General features: G+C 43.5%; 1 protein-coding gene across 3 annotated transcripts in view; it reads left to right on the top strand.

The window, feature by feature from the left end:
• Nucleotides 1–16,124, top strand: part of RPGR (retinitis pigmentosa GTPase regulator) — a 41,284-nt gene that overhangs the window by 6,593 nt on the left and 18,567 nt on the right. For all 3 annotated transcript variants that reach the window (XM_081197775.1, XM_081197776.1, XM_081197777.1), the window contains exons 5-13: nt 515–673; nt 1,788–1,937; nt 2,635–2,793; nt 4,224–4,379; nt 7,787–7,911; nt 8,709–8,894; nt 9,564–9,750; nt 13,739–13,845; nt 14,893–14,958. In XM_081197775.1, the coding sequence (XP_081053901.1) occupies nt 515–673; nt 1,788–1,937; nt 2,635–2,793; nt 4,224–4,379; nt 7,787–7,911; nt 8,709–8,894; nt 9,564–9,750; nt 13,739–13,845; nt 14,893–14,958 (1,295 nt within the window). The remainder of the gene's footprint in view (nt 1–514; nt 674–1,787; nt 1,938–2,634; nt 2,794–4,223; nt 4,380–7,786; nt 7,912–8,708; nt 8,895–9,563; nt 9,751–13,738; nt 13,846–14,892; nt 14,959–16,124) is intronic.

Below are 16,124 nucleotides of genomic sequence, written 5' to 3'. Positions count from 1 at the left end.
TAACATTTGTAGTTTGTTTGTTCGAGCAAGATTGCATTTAATTAACTTTGGCCTGAGTACACATGCTAATTGATTCTCATTGCTAGCTGAGCCTTTACCTGGAGCGCAGGGGGGCTAAATTGTGAATCTTCTGATGTTGCTGAACTACAGCTTCCTCAGCCCCATTGCAAATTGTCTATCTCCGAGGTTCTTTTCCTTCTGTTTAGAAGGGAAGGAACAAAACAAGTCATTCCTAATTGTAAATATTGATTTCCAGCCATGAGCAGAAACTACTTTTACTATGTTATGCATATTCCAGTAGTATATTTTTGGAATGTAGAATCCTGCTGCAGAGCAATGATTCTTAAGAACTTAAATAGGAATTTCTACAGGCAGACTTTGAGCATTTGATGGCACCAGGGATTGACCTTTTGTACATGGGTGAAAATAAACATGAGCTGGTCTGATTTTTTTAGGTTTTGCTGTTGCTTCAGATGAGAGTGTGCTTATTCTACATGTGCTTTTCTGTGTGCAGAACAAGGAAATGTATATGCTGCTGGAGGTAACAGTGAAGGGCAGTTGGGATTAGGTGACACAGAGGAAAGAAGCACATTTCATCTAATTAGTTTTTTTAGTAACCAGCACAAGATCAAACAACTGGCAGCTGGATCCTACACGTCAGCAGCACTAACTGGTGAGCCCAACAGCTAACACAAATGTGTGTGTGTGTGTGTGTGTTATTTGAGGCCTTTTATATTTTCCAGTTGACATTTGTGGAAGCCTGATAAAAAATTCACTTTGCATATATCGAAGGACAAATGTATTGTTGCAAATACTAGGTGAAAATGTTGGAGATTTTGATACAAGTTTCCAGAAACATCCTTACTTGGTTCCTAGTTCTTGACTGAGGTACATCACTGAACAGCAAATGCTTTGCTTAACTCTTTGGAAAGTATCCTGCCCTACAGTTATTTATTGGGTTTTCCTATAATTTTAGGGAAAATTTTTGTGAGTATCCAAATATTATGAACCTATTTAGGTGTATAATAGCATATATTTATATTCAAGGGTGTCTTCGTAGGTCCTTTGTAGCTTGACAGTTTGACTACCACAGTCTCCTAGCTTTCACATTGAACTGCTCCTAAATGTAGCCATTTTCTGTGTAATTTAATTTCATTGCTGTCTTGATTTAAGAGACAAATAAGTTTAGATAGGAGGGCATAGCATTTAGCAATCTGTTTCCAGATACAACATGCTGTTTCTTATGGGAGGGGGATCGTGGTTCCAGTGAAGTTTTTACTGTGATTTTTGAAATTCAGCTCTCTATCATTTCATATACTATATTACAAGATGCTTTTAAAATCCCCTCCACCAAATTCCTAGGGTTTAAAACACCCTATGTTGTATTGCAAGGACTGCATTTCAGGAATCACAATATTGAGGTGTTGCTGTAAATTGGAAATACCATGTGTGGGGTGTGCTAGCTCCACAACCTCATTCCAGTCGCCCTCACAATTTCAGTGGTGAGTGTCTCATGGAGACTTCTGCATGATGTAGAATGCTGGAAATCAGGATTCTAAACTACATGGGGAGCCCACATGGGTAGAAGTAGGCTCTGTGCTTCATACAGTTGCCCTCAAACATGTGGAGGGAAAGGAGTTTTGCAAAGCACAGCAGCCATGATGCAGTGGCCACGTAAGCCCTGAATAGGACTTGCGTGGCCACTAGATCATGGATCCTGGGTTTTGTAAAGCCAACTTATTTAAATAAGTAAATAATACACTTACAAAACTCTCTTTTCTTTTAAGAGGATGGACAGCTTTTTATGTGGGGGGACAATTCCGAAGGACAGATTGGTTTGGCTGATGAAGCTAATGCATATGTTCCTCATCAAGTGGATGTTGGTAAACCCGTTTCCTGGATCTGTTGTGGATACTACCACTCCGCCTTAATAACACGTAAGTGTGGAAATCTGGAGAGATGCAGAGGTATGGTGTACTTTCAATCATTAAATCCGATTATGCCCCTTATAGTAGTTTGGGATTAGATTACCTGTCATTACTTGGTTAAGAGTTGGGATTCTGTTTTTGCTTGGATATATGCTACTAATTTGGTGGTGGTCAGACTCTTATAAAGTATTGATCATGAACCTATTAATCTCTGCAAAAGTGGTTTGGGCTTATTATTTGGGGAAAACATAATCCTTAACATACAGATAGCTGAGATAAATAAACTGACAGATTCTGTACATAGAAGGTATGGATTTTGAGCATTAACTACTGTAGTGGGGAAATGGAAATGGAATTTATTGACTGTTGGAATAAGATCAGTAGTCATATAAAGCTGGTAATGAATTTATTTCTGTAATCTGATCTTTCTGCAATTTGTGCAGAGTTGTTGCAATATAGTTTGATGATGATGATGATGAATAAACTAATCTAGTGATGGACCTGTAAACTAAAAATAAAGTGGTGGTGTGTTTAAGTTTAAATACAACCCTGTCTTATGTTGTTGTTGTTTAGTCGTTTAGTCGTGTCCGACTCTTCATGACCCCATGGACCAGAGCACGCATTTGTCATAAAGGAGATACGCAAATAAATGCCTCTTTTGTCCTAGCCTTAGTCTCAGTCTTGCTGCTATGTTGCTTTCTTACAGGAGATGGAGAACTTTATACTTTTGGGGAGCCTGAGAATGGAAAACTGGGTCTTTCAAAAGAGCAACTGAAAAACTACAAGGTCCCACAACTTGTTTCTGGAATTTCTGGTAGGGCCAATAAGGTTGCCTGTGGAGGAGGACACACAGTAGTGCTTGCAGGTATACTAGCTTCTTGCTCCTCAAATTGCGGGCTCGTGTTTCAATCCCCACAATCCTAAACTACTGAATCCACACATTTAAATGGTCCACCTACATATGACTTAGCATATTGGATGCTGTATGTCAAAGATGGTGGAGACGATTATAAAATAGCTGCTTAGTTTCTGTGGAAATAATTTAGCAAAATTAATTCACAAGGTGTCAGTGGCAAATGGATGTAGTGATGGAAATTGTAGAGCAAAACTAAGTAAAGAAAAGTTATTTAAAAGTGATGGAAGAAGGGGCAGAATTGGCTAAGAAAAGGGACAATGTGAAGCATCTGTCTAGAGGCAGGTCCACACCATACATTTAATGCACTTTCAACACATATTTAAAGCACATGAGTTTCCCCCAAAGGTTCTTGGGAACTGTGGTTTTCCCCACACAGAAGTTCCCAGCATCCTTAACAAAGTATAGTTCCCAGGATTCTTTGGGGGAAGTCATGGGCATTAAATGTACATATTATGTGATTTAAATGTATGGTGTGGATCTGCGTATGATCAGTGGTCCTCTTATATGATGTAGAGTTTTAGTGCTCGGTTTACACCATTTGCATGTATGCACAGAACTAGAACTAGTAACTGATTTAGCTGTCAGTCTGGTGGTGATTTTACATAACCAAAGCAGAGACAGTGAAAAGCCAACAACACTCAGGTCTTTGGCATGCTACTACTTAGGCTGAATCCTATGTGTTCTGGTTGATTCCTATTACTGACAACTAGGCTGAGATGTTAGTGAGACTAGACCCTTCATAAGCGAATAGGGGTAAAAGTGTTTACTGTTCTAAATAACATCTAACCCTCTTACTGAGGCTTTTAAAGAGGTGTGGTTTTATTTTGTTTCCTTGTTTTTTTTGCTTCTGTATCTTCCAGCAGAGGGAGCTTTAATATTTTATTTAGTATAATATTTTGGGTTATGTAATATGATATTCTTACTATGATATTTTGGGTTTAAATATATTGGTTATTCTCATTTTAAAAAATCTCTCTCTCTCATTACTTTTATTTTTAAGTACAAGGCCTGGTGTACACATCACATTGAACCATAGGCTAAAACAAAATGTGGTTTAGTGTGAACACATTGCATGTTGGTTCATGCTGCTCGGTTCCAGTGGTGCTCCACCTTCACTCCTGCTGTTGTGCAGTAGACATATGAAATGTTGTTTTCCCCAAACCACAAGCAGAAAATCAAGAGCAATTCTTGGTTACTACTCAACTACTCATTGATGGTTGGAAGAGACATACCTGTGTTCAGATGACATGACAAGTCACATTCTTTGGCATGCCAGGAATTGGGGAGGAACAGCATGGGAACTTTTGAGCAGTGTGCACTAGGAAACTTGGAGGATGGAAGACTATGGATAGAATATTAATCCCATGTATGTTTTTCAGAAGGGAAGGTCTACACATTTGGCCTTGGCCAATATGGGCAGCTTGGACATGGTACATTTATTTTTGAAATTTCTGAACCAAAGATAGTGGATTGTTTGAGAAAGCATAAAATCTGTAACATTGCCAGTGGTGAAAATCATACAGCTTTAGTAACAGGTATGTATGCGGTTAGCTATGAAATGTATTTGCAATGCTATTGGTGTATTTTTGTGCATAATACAAATTTTTCCTATTTTTAAATCTGCCAGGTCACAAAGAGATACGTAAAACTTTTCCTGTGAAACATTTAAAATAAAATTTTTTCAAGTTAAGACTCAGAACAGCTGAAAGGGACCCTCTGGGGCTAAGGGCAAGTTATATAAACAGAAACTCCAGGGAGTACCATTGAAGAAAGGAATTCTTCTATTGTTTCAATCAGTTGTTCCTGCTGAAGGGGCATTTCTGAGTTTAACGGAGCCTTAAGCAACAGGGGGACTCGGAAGAATATGTGTTTGTATTTGTTTGCGGTTCAGGAAAGCGTGGTAAGAGTGTCCTTTTGGTGGAATGGGGGAAGGATATGACTATGAGATTTTAAAAGTTACCAAATATTAAATATGTATAAATGGAGGTGACAAGACCCTGGTGGTCTTAAATGTATTTCATAGTAATTCTTATCTATATGTAGTTTATTAAACAAAAAGCCATGCAACATGTACAGCACAGTCCTATACTTGCCTCCTCAAAATGGATCTCAATAAATTCAATGGGGTATACTCTCTGGTGTGAGTATTGCAGTGACATTTGTTTAGTTCATATTCAGTGGCCAAACCATGTGAGCGTTGGGTCCGGCTTGAGGTTTGTGTGCTCTTTCCTCCACAATGTCTCCTTCACATGCTCTGACATACTCCCTGGTGCAGGCAAGCCATAATTGGTAATTAAGTCTGAACTGGACAAACTGTGGTATGCCTACAAATTAGAATGGGAATCCATGGGTTCATGATGCATATGTGTGATTTAACCCATTCTTATGATTTTAATGGAAATTGCGAACCAGGCAAGAATATCAGTGGCAGCTGCTGAAGTGATTAGACAGGCTTAATGGGAAGCACTTTTTTCAGAAAAGTGCAAAACCTGGCTTGTAGTACTCAGTTACCAATAGTGAATATACAGTGGTACCCCGCAAGACGAATGCCTCGCAAGACGGAAAACCCGCAAGACGAAAGGGTTTTCTGTTTTGGAGGCGCTTCGCAAGACGAATTTCCCTATGGGCTTGCTTCGCAAGACGAAAGCCCATAGGGAAATCTCCGGGGACCTGTTTTAAATTGCTGGCGGTCGGGAGCAAAGACTTTTGCCCACAGCCGGCCTTCAGAAGACCTCTTCTGAAGGCCGGCGGGGGGCAAAAGTCTTTGCTCCCCACCCGCCTGCCTTCCCGGGACAGCGGAGACTTCTCCGCTGCCCCGGGCGATCTTAAAATGCTGGCGGGCGGGAGCGAAGCGTTCGCTGCCGACCCCCAGCATTTTAAAATCTCCCTGGGACAGCAGAGAAGTCTCTGCTGTCCCGGGCGATCTTAAAATGCTGGGGGTCGGCAGCGAACGCTTCGCTCCCGACCCCCAGCATTTTAAAATCTTTGGGCAAGTGTCAGCAAGCCTCGCGCGCCCGGCAGGAGGTCCTGCCGGGTGCGCGAGGCTTGGGGCGACAGCCTGTCACCCGAAGCACGGGGAGCCCTTTGGAGAGCTCCCCTTGCTTTGGGCGAGTGTCTGCAAGCCTCGCGTGCCCGGCAGGAGGTCCCGCCGGGTGCGCGAGGCTTGGGGCGGCAGCCTGTCACCCGAAGCACGGGGAGCCCTTCGGAGAGCTCCCCTTGCTTTGGGCGAGTGTCTGCAAGCCTCGCGCGCCCGGCAGGAGGTCCCGCCGGGTGCGCGAGGCTTGGGGCGGCAGCCTGTCACCCGAAGCATGGGGAGCCCTTCGGAAGGGCTCCCCTTGCTTTGGGCGAGTGTCTGCAAGCCTCGCGCGCCCGGCAGGAGGTCCCGCCGGGTGCGCGAGGCTTGGGGCGACAGCCTGTCACCCGAAGCACGGGGAGCCCTTCGGAGAGCTCCCCTTGCTTTGGGCGAGTGTCTGCAAGCCTCGCATGCCCGGCAGGAGGTCCCGCCGGGTGCGCGAGGCTTGGGGCGGCAGCCTATCGCCCGAAGCACGGGGAGCCCTTCGGAGGGCTCCCCTTGCTTTGGGCGAGTGTCTGCAAGCCTCGCGCGCCCAGCAGGAGGTCCTGCCGGGTGCGCGAGGCTTGGGGCGGCAGCCTGTCGCCCGAAGCACGGGGAGCCCTTCGGAGAGCTCCCCTTGCTTTGGGCGAGAAGTCTCTGCTGCCCCGGGCGATCTTAAAATGCTGGCGGGCGGGAGCGAAGCGTTCGCTCCTGCCCCCCAGCATTTTAAAATCTCCCCGGGACAGCAGAGACTTCGCTCCCGCCCACCAGCATTTTAAAATCGCCCCGGACAGCAGGGGCTTTTAAAATGCTGGCGGTCGGCAGCAAAGCCCTCCTGTCCCCGGAGCTTGCGGGGCGGGAGGTGGGAAGAAGGGCTTTTTTTCCCACCGCCAGCCTTCAGAACAGCCTTCTGAAGGATGGCAGTGGGAAGAAAAGCCCTTGTCCCCCCCCCCCCAGCCTTCAGAAGAGGTCGGGGGACAGACTGTCCCCGGACCTGGTCTGAAGGCTGTTTCCCTAGGAACGCATTAATTGATTTTCAATGCATTCCTATGGGAAACCGTGCATCGCAAGACGAAAAACTCGCAAGAAGAAAAAACTTGCGGAACGAATTAATTTCGTCTTGCGAGGCACCACTGTACATCGTAATTTAATGAAGTCATCAAGATCACTGAAAAAATCTCCACACTGTGCAATAAATATATTCACCAGATGTGTTTTCCTGTTCGTATGCTAATTTTATTTTAGCATAATTAATGTAATTCAGAAGATACATGACCCTTCTGCTAATGATGCTAGCGGTTTTTCTGCTGCAAATCTATTTTCTGATCAGCTTGCCTTCTCTAGTTTAATCAGCTTGTATGTACTTCCTATAGATTTGGCTCAGTAGCTGTCCATTTTTCATGGCCTTAATGGTCCTAGTGGTTGATGAAGATTTAATATTGAAGGGTTAATACCTGCGTTGTAAATAGATGTTCGGGTTTTTAAGGTAAACTTGAGGAAGCGGGGTAATCCTGAAGGCTAGAATACAATATCTACTCTTGATACTTTGAGCACTAACTCCTTATTTTTACTGGTTCAATGGTTCCATTAGGAAGCAATTGACATGGAAAACTTGAGAATGTCAACATTCCAAAACATTCAAATGTAATACTATTATGAACATCATTTTCATAGCTGTATGTTTTACATTAGCCAGATTAACTTTTTTGTTGTCGTTTTCCTTCCTCTAATGGTAAAACCTATGTTACAGGTTGAAATACTTATTTCAGAATTTTTGCTCTTGGAAAGAAAGTGATTCTCCTTTCTAATTAGTTGTTGTGGCTTCACCCACTGCTTTTTACACACTGCTGCATTACATGTTAGTAAACATGCTTCTTTCTCCACATTTAGAGAACGGCCTTATGTACACCTTTGGAGATGGACGGCATGGCAAATTAGGGCTTGGGGAAGAAAATTACACAAATCAGTTTTTTCCTACGCTGTGTTCCAATTTTTTGGGGTTTGCTATACAGTCGGTAAGGCCTCATTTTTTCTTCATGCTCTGAAATACTAATTCAGTATATCTCATGTTGTACTTAAAGGTACCATATTTAGAGGTCATCCATATGTTTATACCGTGCTATATTTTTTAATTGTAGATAAGCACTGGATACATTTGTATTTCTTGGTATGTTTTTTTTAAAATAATTGGTTTACTTTTTCTGTTTAGATAGAAAAATAGATTTGTATGAGGTGTTTCTTTGTGATCAAAGCCAGTGCTGCACTGTGTGCACTGTAAACTATTTGAAGAAATGAACATCTTTAAGGAAATTTCTTAGATTCTACAGCAGATTCTTAGATTTCCGTATAGCAGTTGTGATATAAACCTTGCTACTTAATGGATTTTTTCACATCAAGGCTACGCCCAGCCTGTCACTATTTTGCCAAAATAATCATATTAGGGCGAGGTATCAAAATAAGTTTGCCAAAAAGGCATACTGTTTCTATCCCTTCCGCAATTGCTTCACAGAGTGAGAGTGAGTGAGTTAAGTCTCCCTGAGACAATCACTTAGAAAAAGAGCACCACCAAATGGTAACCTCACACCAATATCTCATTTCTTTCCATTTAGAGTCTCATATTTGTCACGTTGACCTTGCTCAAAATGCTATGATTTGGAAATGATGCATAACATGTGTTGAGGGACCGTAATGGTGAAAGTTCTGAAGATTGTACCAAATCATTAGGAGTGTACTTTCTGCTTAGGTTTCCCCTTCCTATGTACCTGCAAAGTTTACAGCCTCCATTAATCCCTGCATTGACTTTGTACTGTAGGTCTCCTGTGGTGGTTGTCACATGCTAGTTTTTGCCACACCGAGGCCTAAAGAACTGGGTGAAACTCATGTGTCAGACCAAAAGGAACACCACTTGTCTGCTGTGGTCACTGAAGTGGGTGGAGATGCATTAGTAATAGATACCTTCCATCGGACGTTATCGGCACGCTTGCGGAGGAGAGCAAAGGTATATTTTAAACTGTTTCTACTGAGCTTCAAAAAACGTCAAAAGACAACATGATCACACCTAGTTGCTATGCCACAAATCACCATCGGGGGCAGTGCAGGCTGTATATGCCAAAGGCCAAGAGATTCACTAGGAAACACTTGGAGGAGAACTGCTTGACTTTCAATATTAAAATCTCCAGGCAGCTCTACAATAAAGTACTGAGATCCAAGATGGTAAATCCTCCCTAAGTTTTTTTTTTAATTGAAGAGTGCTATGAAAATATCTGCATTATAAGTAAATAAATAAATAGCACATCAAACTTCCATGCTATAGTTGACTGGTAATTTATTGTGGTAATAATTCCTTTATTATGTCTTTCTTTAACTGAACAGTAGGTGCAGCCTCTAACTTGCATGATTGTAGTTTTACTTATACATGCAGTTTGAACTTACTATAGCCTTGGTATTTTCATCTGTCCTGAATCTGGCCAGGGAAGATCCAGCACACATTGTAGATGATTTCCTGACTTCAAGCATTACTGCACTGTAGGCAGATTCACAGCGCTCATTCTAAGGAAATGAAAAGCAAACACTGCCCTCAATCTACCCCTCATTGTATCACTGTCCTTTATTGGTTACCTTGAAGTGACTCAAAAGCTGCTATGCTTTCTTTTCACCCTTTCACAAGGACAAATCACCGGAACAGGTTAGCCGGCTGGTACGAACACTTCCTCCACTAGGAGAAGGTCCTTCAAAGCTTGCATCCTGTGCCATCAGCAACACTCTCCCCCTTGGTGTACTCAGATCAAACCACCTTGACTCAGAGGCAGCTGATGGAAGTCAAGACACCCAATCTGCTTTGGATGGTGAAACAGGTAAACAATTTTTTTATCACCAGTTTCTGTTATGCTCCTATAAATCATTTGTGGGGCGTTTTGAGCATCAGGGGTCCTTAAAACTGCAATGCAGTTATCACTTAGAGTCTCACTTGCAGATTAAATAATCAGTTGTAATGTTGTTGTTCAGGGGCGCCGACTTATAAAAAATATTGGGGGGGCCCATACCGGGGTCCTGCCGCTGGTTCGCTCGGGTAGCCGGGAGAACGCAGTTCGAGGTGGCGGTGTTGGGGAGAGACCCTCGCTCAGGGCGCCACTAGACTTGGCGGCCGGCGGCCTATCTGGGGGGTTTTGGAGCGTATTTCGGCGGAGCGATTGGGGAGGAGCGGGCTTGTTGCCGGATTCTTCAGCTGGGCCGGAGATCCGCTGCTGGGGGGTCCCTGGGCCGAGTTGTGAGCACGGCCTGCTGAAGGGAGATCCAGCCGATTGCGCGACGGGGACGGCCGGGGCTCTCTGGCTAGGGCGCGCAGCTGGCTGGCTGGCGAGGGAGCAGGTGGGGAGGAGGTGGGGGTCCTCACTCTCTTAGGAAACGCACCTGCGCGCCCGATTGCCACGAAGTCCGAAGGGTGCGTGTGTGGAATTAAAAAGCAAAAACGAGATACGGGCAGGGCAGGCAAAGAGTTTTCTGCAAGAGGATGGAGCGCAGGTTGAAGAGAAAATCACTCAGGATGAGACAGTCAAATCAGCCATGATAAAATGGGCTCAGGATATTGGATATAACATCATGTTTGAGGACTGGGAAAGGTTATGGACCACCGGAATGAAATTCACGGCATGTAATGCCTTGAAGGAAAATATTATGAAAATGATTTATAGGTGGTACATGACCCCAGTCAAGCTTGCAAAAATATATCACCTGTCTGATAATAAATGTTGGAAATGTAAGGAGGCTGAAGGGACATTCTTTCACCTCTGGTGGACTTGTCCAAAAGTGAAGGCCTTCTGGGAAATGATCTATAATGAGTTAAAAAAGGTATTTAAGTATACCTTTCCCAAGAAACCAGAGGCCTTCCTCTTGGGCATTGTTGGCCAGAAAGTGTTAAAGAAGGATAGAACTTTCTTTATGTATGCAACTACAGCAGCAAGAATACTTATCGCAAAATATTGGAAGACACAAGATTTGCCCACACTGGAAGAGTGGCAGACGCAATTGATGGACTACATGGAACTGGCTGAAATGACTGGCAGAATCCGAGATTTGGGAGAAGAAACAACGGAAGAGGACTGGGAAAAATTTAAGGACTATTTACAAAAACAATATAAGTTGTATGAATGTTAAAAATTTACACGATTCGGAAACTATAGCTTCAGCAATTAGATTTGGGAAACAGGAAATTATATTTTAAGTAAGAAAAGGTCAAAATCTAAGGTAATACTATGTTTAATTTAAGATATAAGTAACTGATGAAAAGTATGTTAAATTTAGAGGTATAGTATTTGAAAAGTACAAAATAAGGTACGAAACAAGGTAATAATTTGCTGATATCTTTATTATAAAGAATGCAGGGTAAGGGAGATGCGAGGAAGTCCAGTTAGTTATATAAAAAATGTGTTGAATGGTTGGTTTTCTTTTCTTCTTTTTCTTTTTTTCTTTTTCTTGTTCTTTTACTTTTTTCTTCAGTGTATGTTTCTAACTTTGTATTTGAAACCTTAATAAAATATTTATAAAAAAAAAAGAGAGAGAAAATCCTTTCGCTTTTCTGGGGCGCAGGGAAGTCTCAGAGCCGGAGGTTGGGGAAGGGACCCCCTTTGCTCTGCCCTCTTCTCCCGTCTTAGATTCGCATGGGGGTCCCCACCCGAGCTTGCCTGGCCACCGGGCCACACAAGGGCCGCGCTCTACGCGGCGCACCTTGCTAGCCGCACAGCTGTCCTCCGCGGCTGCGGAGCGGCCCTGCGCCGGTGCCCAGCCCCTCTGGGCGCCCGCTGCGCTGCCAATGACAAGCGGGCGACGTCGCGGGCGGGGAAGGCGTCGCTTTCTTTCCCGATCCTTCATCCTCCCAGTCTTCCAGCCCTTTTTTGGGTTGGAAGCTCGTCTCGTTCGCCCTTCTCCTTTCTTCACCCTGCGCGCAATTTTCCTCCCTCGTCTCCCTCCCCATTTCTCCTTCCTTCCTGACTGACTGACTGACTGACTGACGGGCTCGGGCTCAGGCTCAGGCTCGGGCTCGGGCTCGGGCTCCGGGTCGGGCTCAGGCTCGGGCTCGGGCTCGGGCAGCCACAGCGTCGGCGGTGTTGGCGATCGGCGGCGCGGGGGGATGGCCCTCCCGGGGGAGCCGGCGCTGCTCAATGGGGTTGCCAAGGACACAGGCCGGCCGCCCCCCTCCCCCGGCCCGGCGCCCCCCGCCGCGCCGGTGCCCGTTATCGAGCTGGTACGCGCCGGGCGCCCTATAAAAGCCGCGGACGCGCCCACCGCCGCCCGAGATTATTGGGGGGGCTGAGCCCCCCCAAACGAATTTTTGAGGGGGCTCGGGCCCCCTCAAGCCCCATGGAGTCGGCGCCTATGTTGTTGTTGTTGTTTAGTCGTTTAGTCGTGTCCGACTCTTCGTGACCCCATGGACCAGAGCACGCCAGGCACTCCTGTCTTCCACTGCCTCCCGCAGTTTGGTCAGACTCATGTTTGTAGCTTCGAGAACACTGTCCAACCATCTTGTCCTCTATTGTCCCCGTCTCCTTGTGCCCTCAATCTTTCCCAACATCAGGGTCTTTTCCAGGGAGTCTTCTCTTCTCATGAGGTGGCCAAAGTATTGGAGCCTCAGCGTCAAAATCTGTCCTTCCAGTGAGCATTCAGGGCTAATTTCCTTCAGAATGGATAGGTTTGATCTTCTTGCAGTCCATGGGACTCTCAAGAGTCTCCTCCAGCACCATAATTCAAAAGCATCAATTATTCGGTGATCAGCCTTCTTTATGGTCCAGCTCTCACTTCCATACATTACTATTGGGAAAACCATGGCTTTAACTATACAGACCTTTGTTGGCAAGGTGATGTCTCTGCTTTTTAAGATGCTGTCTAGGTTTGCCATCGCCTTTCTCCCAAGGAGCAGGCGTCTTTTAATTTCGTGACTGCTGTCACCATCTGCAGTGATCATGGAGCCCAGCAAAGGCTTTTGCATAGTGGATAAAGCAGAAGTAGATGTCTTTCTGGAACTCTCTAGCTTGCTCCATAATCCAGCGCATGTTTGCAATTTGGTCTCTGGTTCCTCTGCCCCTTCGAAATCCAGCTTGTAATACTGAGCAACATAAAGACAGGACAAGTGCAATACATCTACATAACCTGGGCAGGGATATGTGATTGGAATTTTTTTCTTTGCACCATGGCCTCATTTGCCTGCCACTGAAAACGTAGCTTATAGTTTACTGTGAGCATGCCAATCTGAGTGTTCAGAAGAAACTACAATCCCAGGCTTAGCATTATGTCTGGACCAGAGACTGTAGTTTGCTTTGCTCCATACAAACCAAGATCTGTACTTAAGTTTTGCTTTTGACTTACGGATTGTGGTTTGTTTGAGCAAAACAAGCTGCTATATCTGCTTCAGACATAACATAAAGTCATGGTCTGTGGTTTTTTCCTCCCATGTGCTAGTAGGAAGGAGAAAAGTGGCCCAGACTGCATGTTCATGGTAAACCATTAACTATTGTTTAACCAGACACGTGAACTGGGCCATGAGAGATCTGTGAATGGGGTCTCTGTGCTTTTTTGCTTGCTTTTCTAATTAAATAAGCCTCCCCACCTCCATATTTGCTGTCATTTGACCCATAGGGCAAGCAAAATATGCAGGCATCATTATGGGCAGAAAACACATTCTTCCTTTTATTGTATTTACTGAAACAAGATTACTCGTCCTGCCAGTTGGGACTGCCAGGAACCCTTCTGTTTCACTTCTTTCTCGGTAATTAGAAGAGCATCCAGACTTCCTTTTCTTCAAATAAGTGCACACATGAATAACTGTATATCCTGTATTTTGTTTTAAAGGAGATAAGAAAGAGGAGAAAAATGATGCAGAAGAGAGCTCAACAGAAGATGATTCAGATGAAAATGAGGGTAGAACCCTTGGGAGCACCACAGATGTCTTGAATATGGTAATATTTATTTATTTATTTTGTCTCCACAGATCTCAGGGGGCTCACAACATAAAAATACAACATAAAAGCACAAAATACATGATAAAAACACGGACAAAACATCCCACAAACCAACAACCCCCTCCCACAAACACATCTACTACTAGTGATTGTATTTATACTTTGGTTTGTGGCTGAGGTATAACTGTTTTCCTGTGGAGTGTCTGGTGGCAGTAGCAACGGCAGGAAGAGCACAGGAATCTTTCCTGGGCCACTTCCACACTCCACAGTTACAACATAGAGAGAAAATGGTTTAATATGGACATAATGCTCAACTATGGTTTAGTGTTTCAGGAATGGGCCATGGGCTTGTGCAACACCTTCCTCCTCTCCTCCAGTATGAACATGAGGGGATCAAAAACATTCACATCTGTTTTCAGTTAATCACAGTTTAACACTATGACCAGCCTATATATAAACTGATTAATTTTCACTATGGTTTATTAAAACGACTCAACTTCATGAAAACTGTTACAAAGTAGACCTGTTTTAGTAAACAGAAGTTAAGTCTAGCCACAGTTTAGCTTGGAAACTTAACACTAAACTGTGGTTTCTTAAAAACTGAAACAAGAACTTCCAGTCTCCTTGCAACTGCTGGAGAGGGAGGGTGTGGTGCACAAGCCCAAGTCCACTTTGGTTTTACTGGGGACCTCTGTAGTGTAGTATTTAGGTAGCAAGAAAATTTGCATAGTTCTGGGTAAATGTTTTGCATTAATGTTAGTTAAAAGGATCAGGTAGGAGGGGATGGAAAAGACCTCTGCCTGAGATCTTGGAGAGCTGCTACCCCTCACAGTAGACAGTAATGGGCTAGATAGGCAACTTGTTCTACCAGGCAGAAGACAGATTCTTACATTGCTATAATTCTGGTACTTTGGGCATCAGGCTGTTAGTCTGGAAGGTATGTTGAGATCTTCTGGTTAAAAAGCAGAGTTCATGAATGTGTATCTAATGCTATTTTGTTAGCTAGTTGCTGTTATTTACTACTCTCATTAAAATACTTTCCAGACCCACGTGATGAGAGTGAATCCCGTTGACCATTCATTAGAGTTAGCACCAGTACAAAAACAGAAGGTACTGTCAATTTATATATGTATTTTATCTTTTTATTTATTTGTTTATTTTTTAAAAAAAATATTTTATCTAAAATGTGGTTATCTTTCCTGTTGCTATAAAACATTAACTACAGTAACTCTACTGATTCTAGTTTTAAAAAACACCAAAACAGGTAAATTTTAAATACACCTTAAATAAGAGTTGTCACACAAAATAATTTAATGCATCTTTTGTTTCCGGGAACGTATTTAGGATAAGGGCAAATCTTTCCCCACACCAGGTTGCTTTTCTGCTTATTACTAGCGAAAGGTTTATATACATTGTTGTTATTTTTAAAATTATTTTGAGCAGTATACTTTTTCATCAGGGGCTTGCAATGGGAAAGCGGGCAGAAGAATCCTGCTGTGCAAGTGGAATTGTGCTTATGCTTCTCTGAATCTTGCCCATTTTCTTCTTCATCTTTTATGTTACCTTCATTTATGATCCTCTTCCATCCTGTCAAGCTGCTTATGTTCCCTTTTCATGTTCTGATTTATTTGCCTTTTGTCTTCCTCTCATTTTATTTGTAACACTCTTCTTTCTTTTGTTCCCCCTTTTCTTTCTTGCTTCCCATGCGGAGTAGAAGAAAAATAAAAATGGGAAACTGGATATTCATGGTAAGGGTGGGATGAAAGAGTCTGTTCCTCCTAGAGTTCAGAAGGTTCTGGAATTGGGTGGCGCATCTTCTCAGGTGGAACCTACACATTCAGAGTGTCTAGGAAAGGATCCCAATTTAGAAAAAAGTTTTTACGATGCTTTTGTGAGGAAAATTAAGGCTGGTAAAAAGTACTCAAAAAGTAAGTCTGCACAGGCCATTACTGATAGGGCACTGAAGCCTGACACTGACCAGACTATTAAAAAAGAATTTAAAGTAGCAAAAAAGGGGAAATTGGACCAAGTAAATTCAACCCCTCAGGAGCTGCCATTCAGCCATGCTAGTGATGGTATGATAGAAAAACACTATGTGGATCGCCAGGAAAATAAAGCAGAAGCTAAAGTAGTGAAATCTGATAAATATGGCAAAATATATGTGCAAGGTAAAGAAAACAATGAAAAACAGAGAGAGTTTAAACACAAGGAGATATTTATGAAGCAAACAGCAGTAACTGTGTCATCATCTTCAAGTGAGGAAACTAGTAATGAGT

This window comes from Podarcis bocagei (assembly GCF_964188305.1).
Source record: "Podarcis bocagei genome assembly, chromosome: 6".
Lineage (NCBI taxonomy): Eukaryota > Metazoa > Chordata > Lepidosauria > Squamata > Lacertidae > Podarcis > Podarcis bocagei.
Note: the sequence above shows the minus strand (reverse complement) of the source record. Positions and strands in the feature narration are given on the sequence as shown.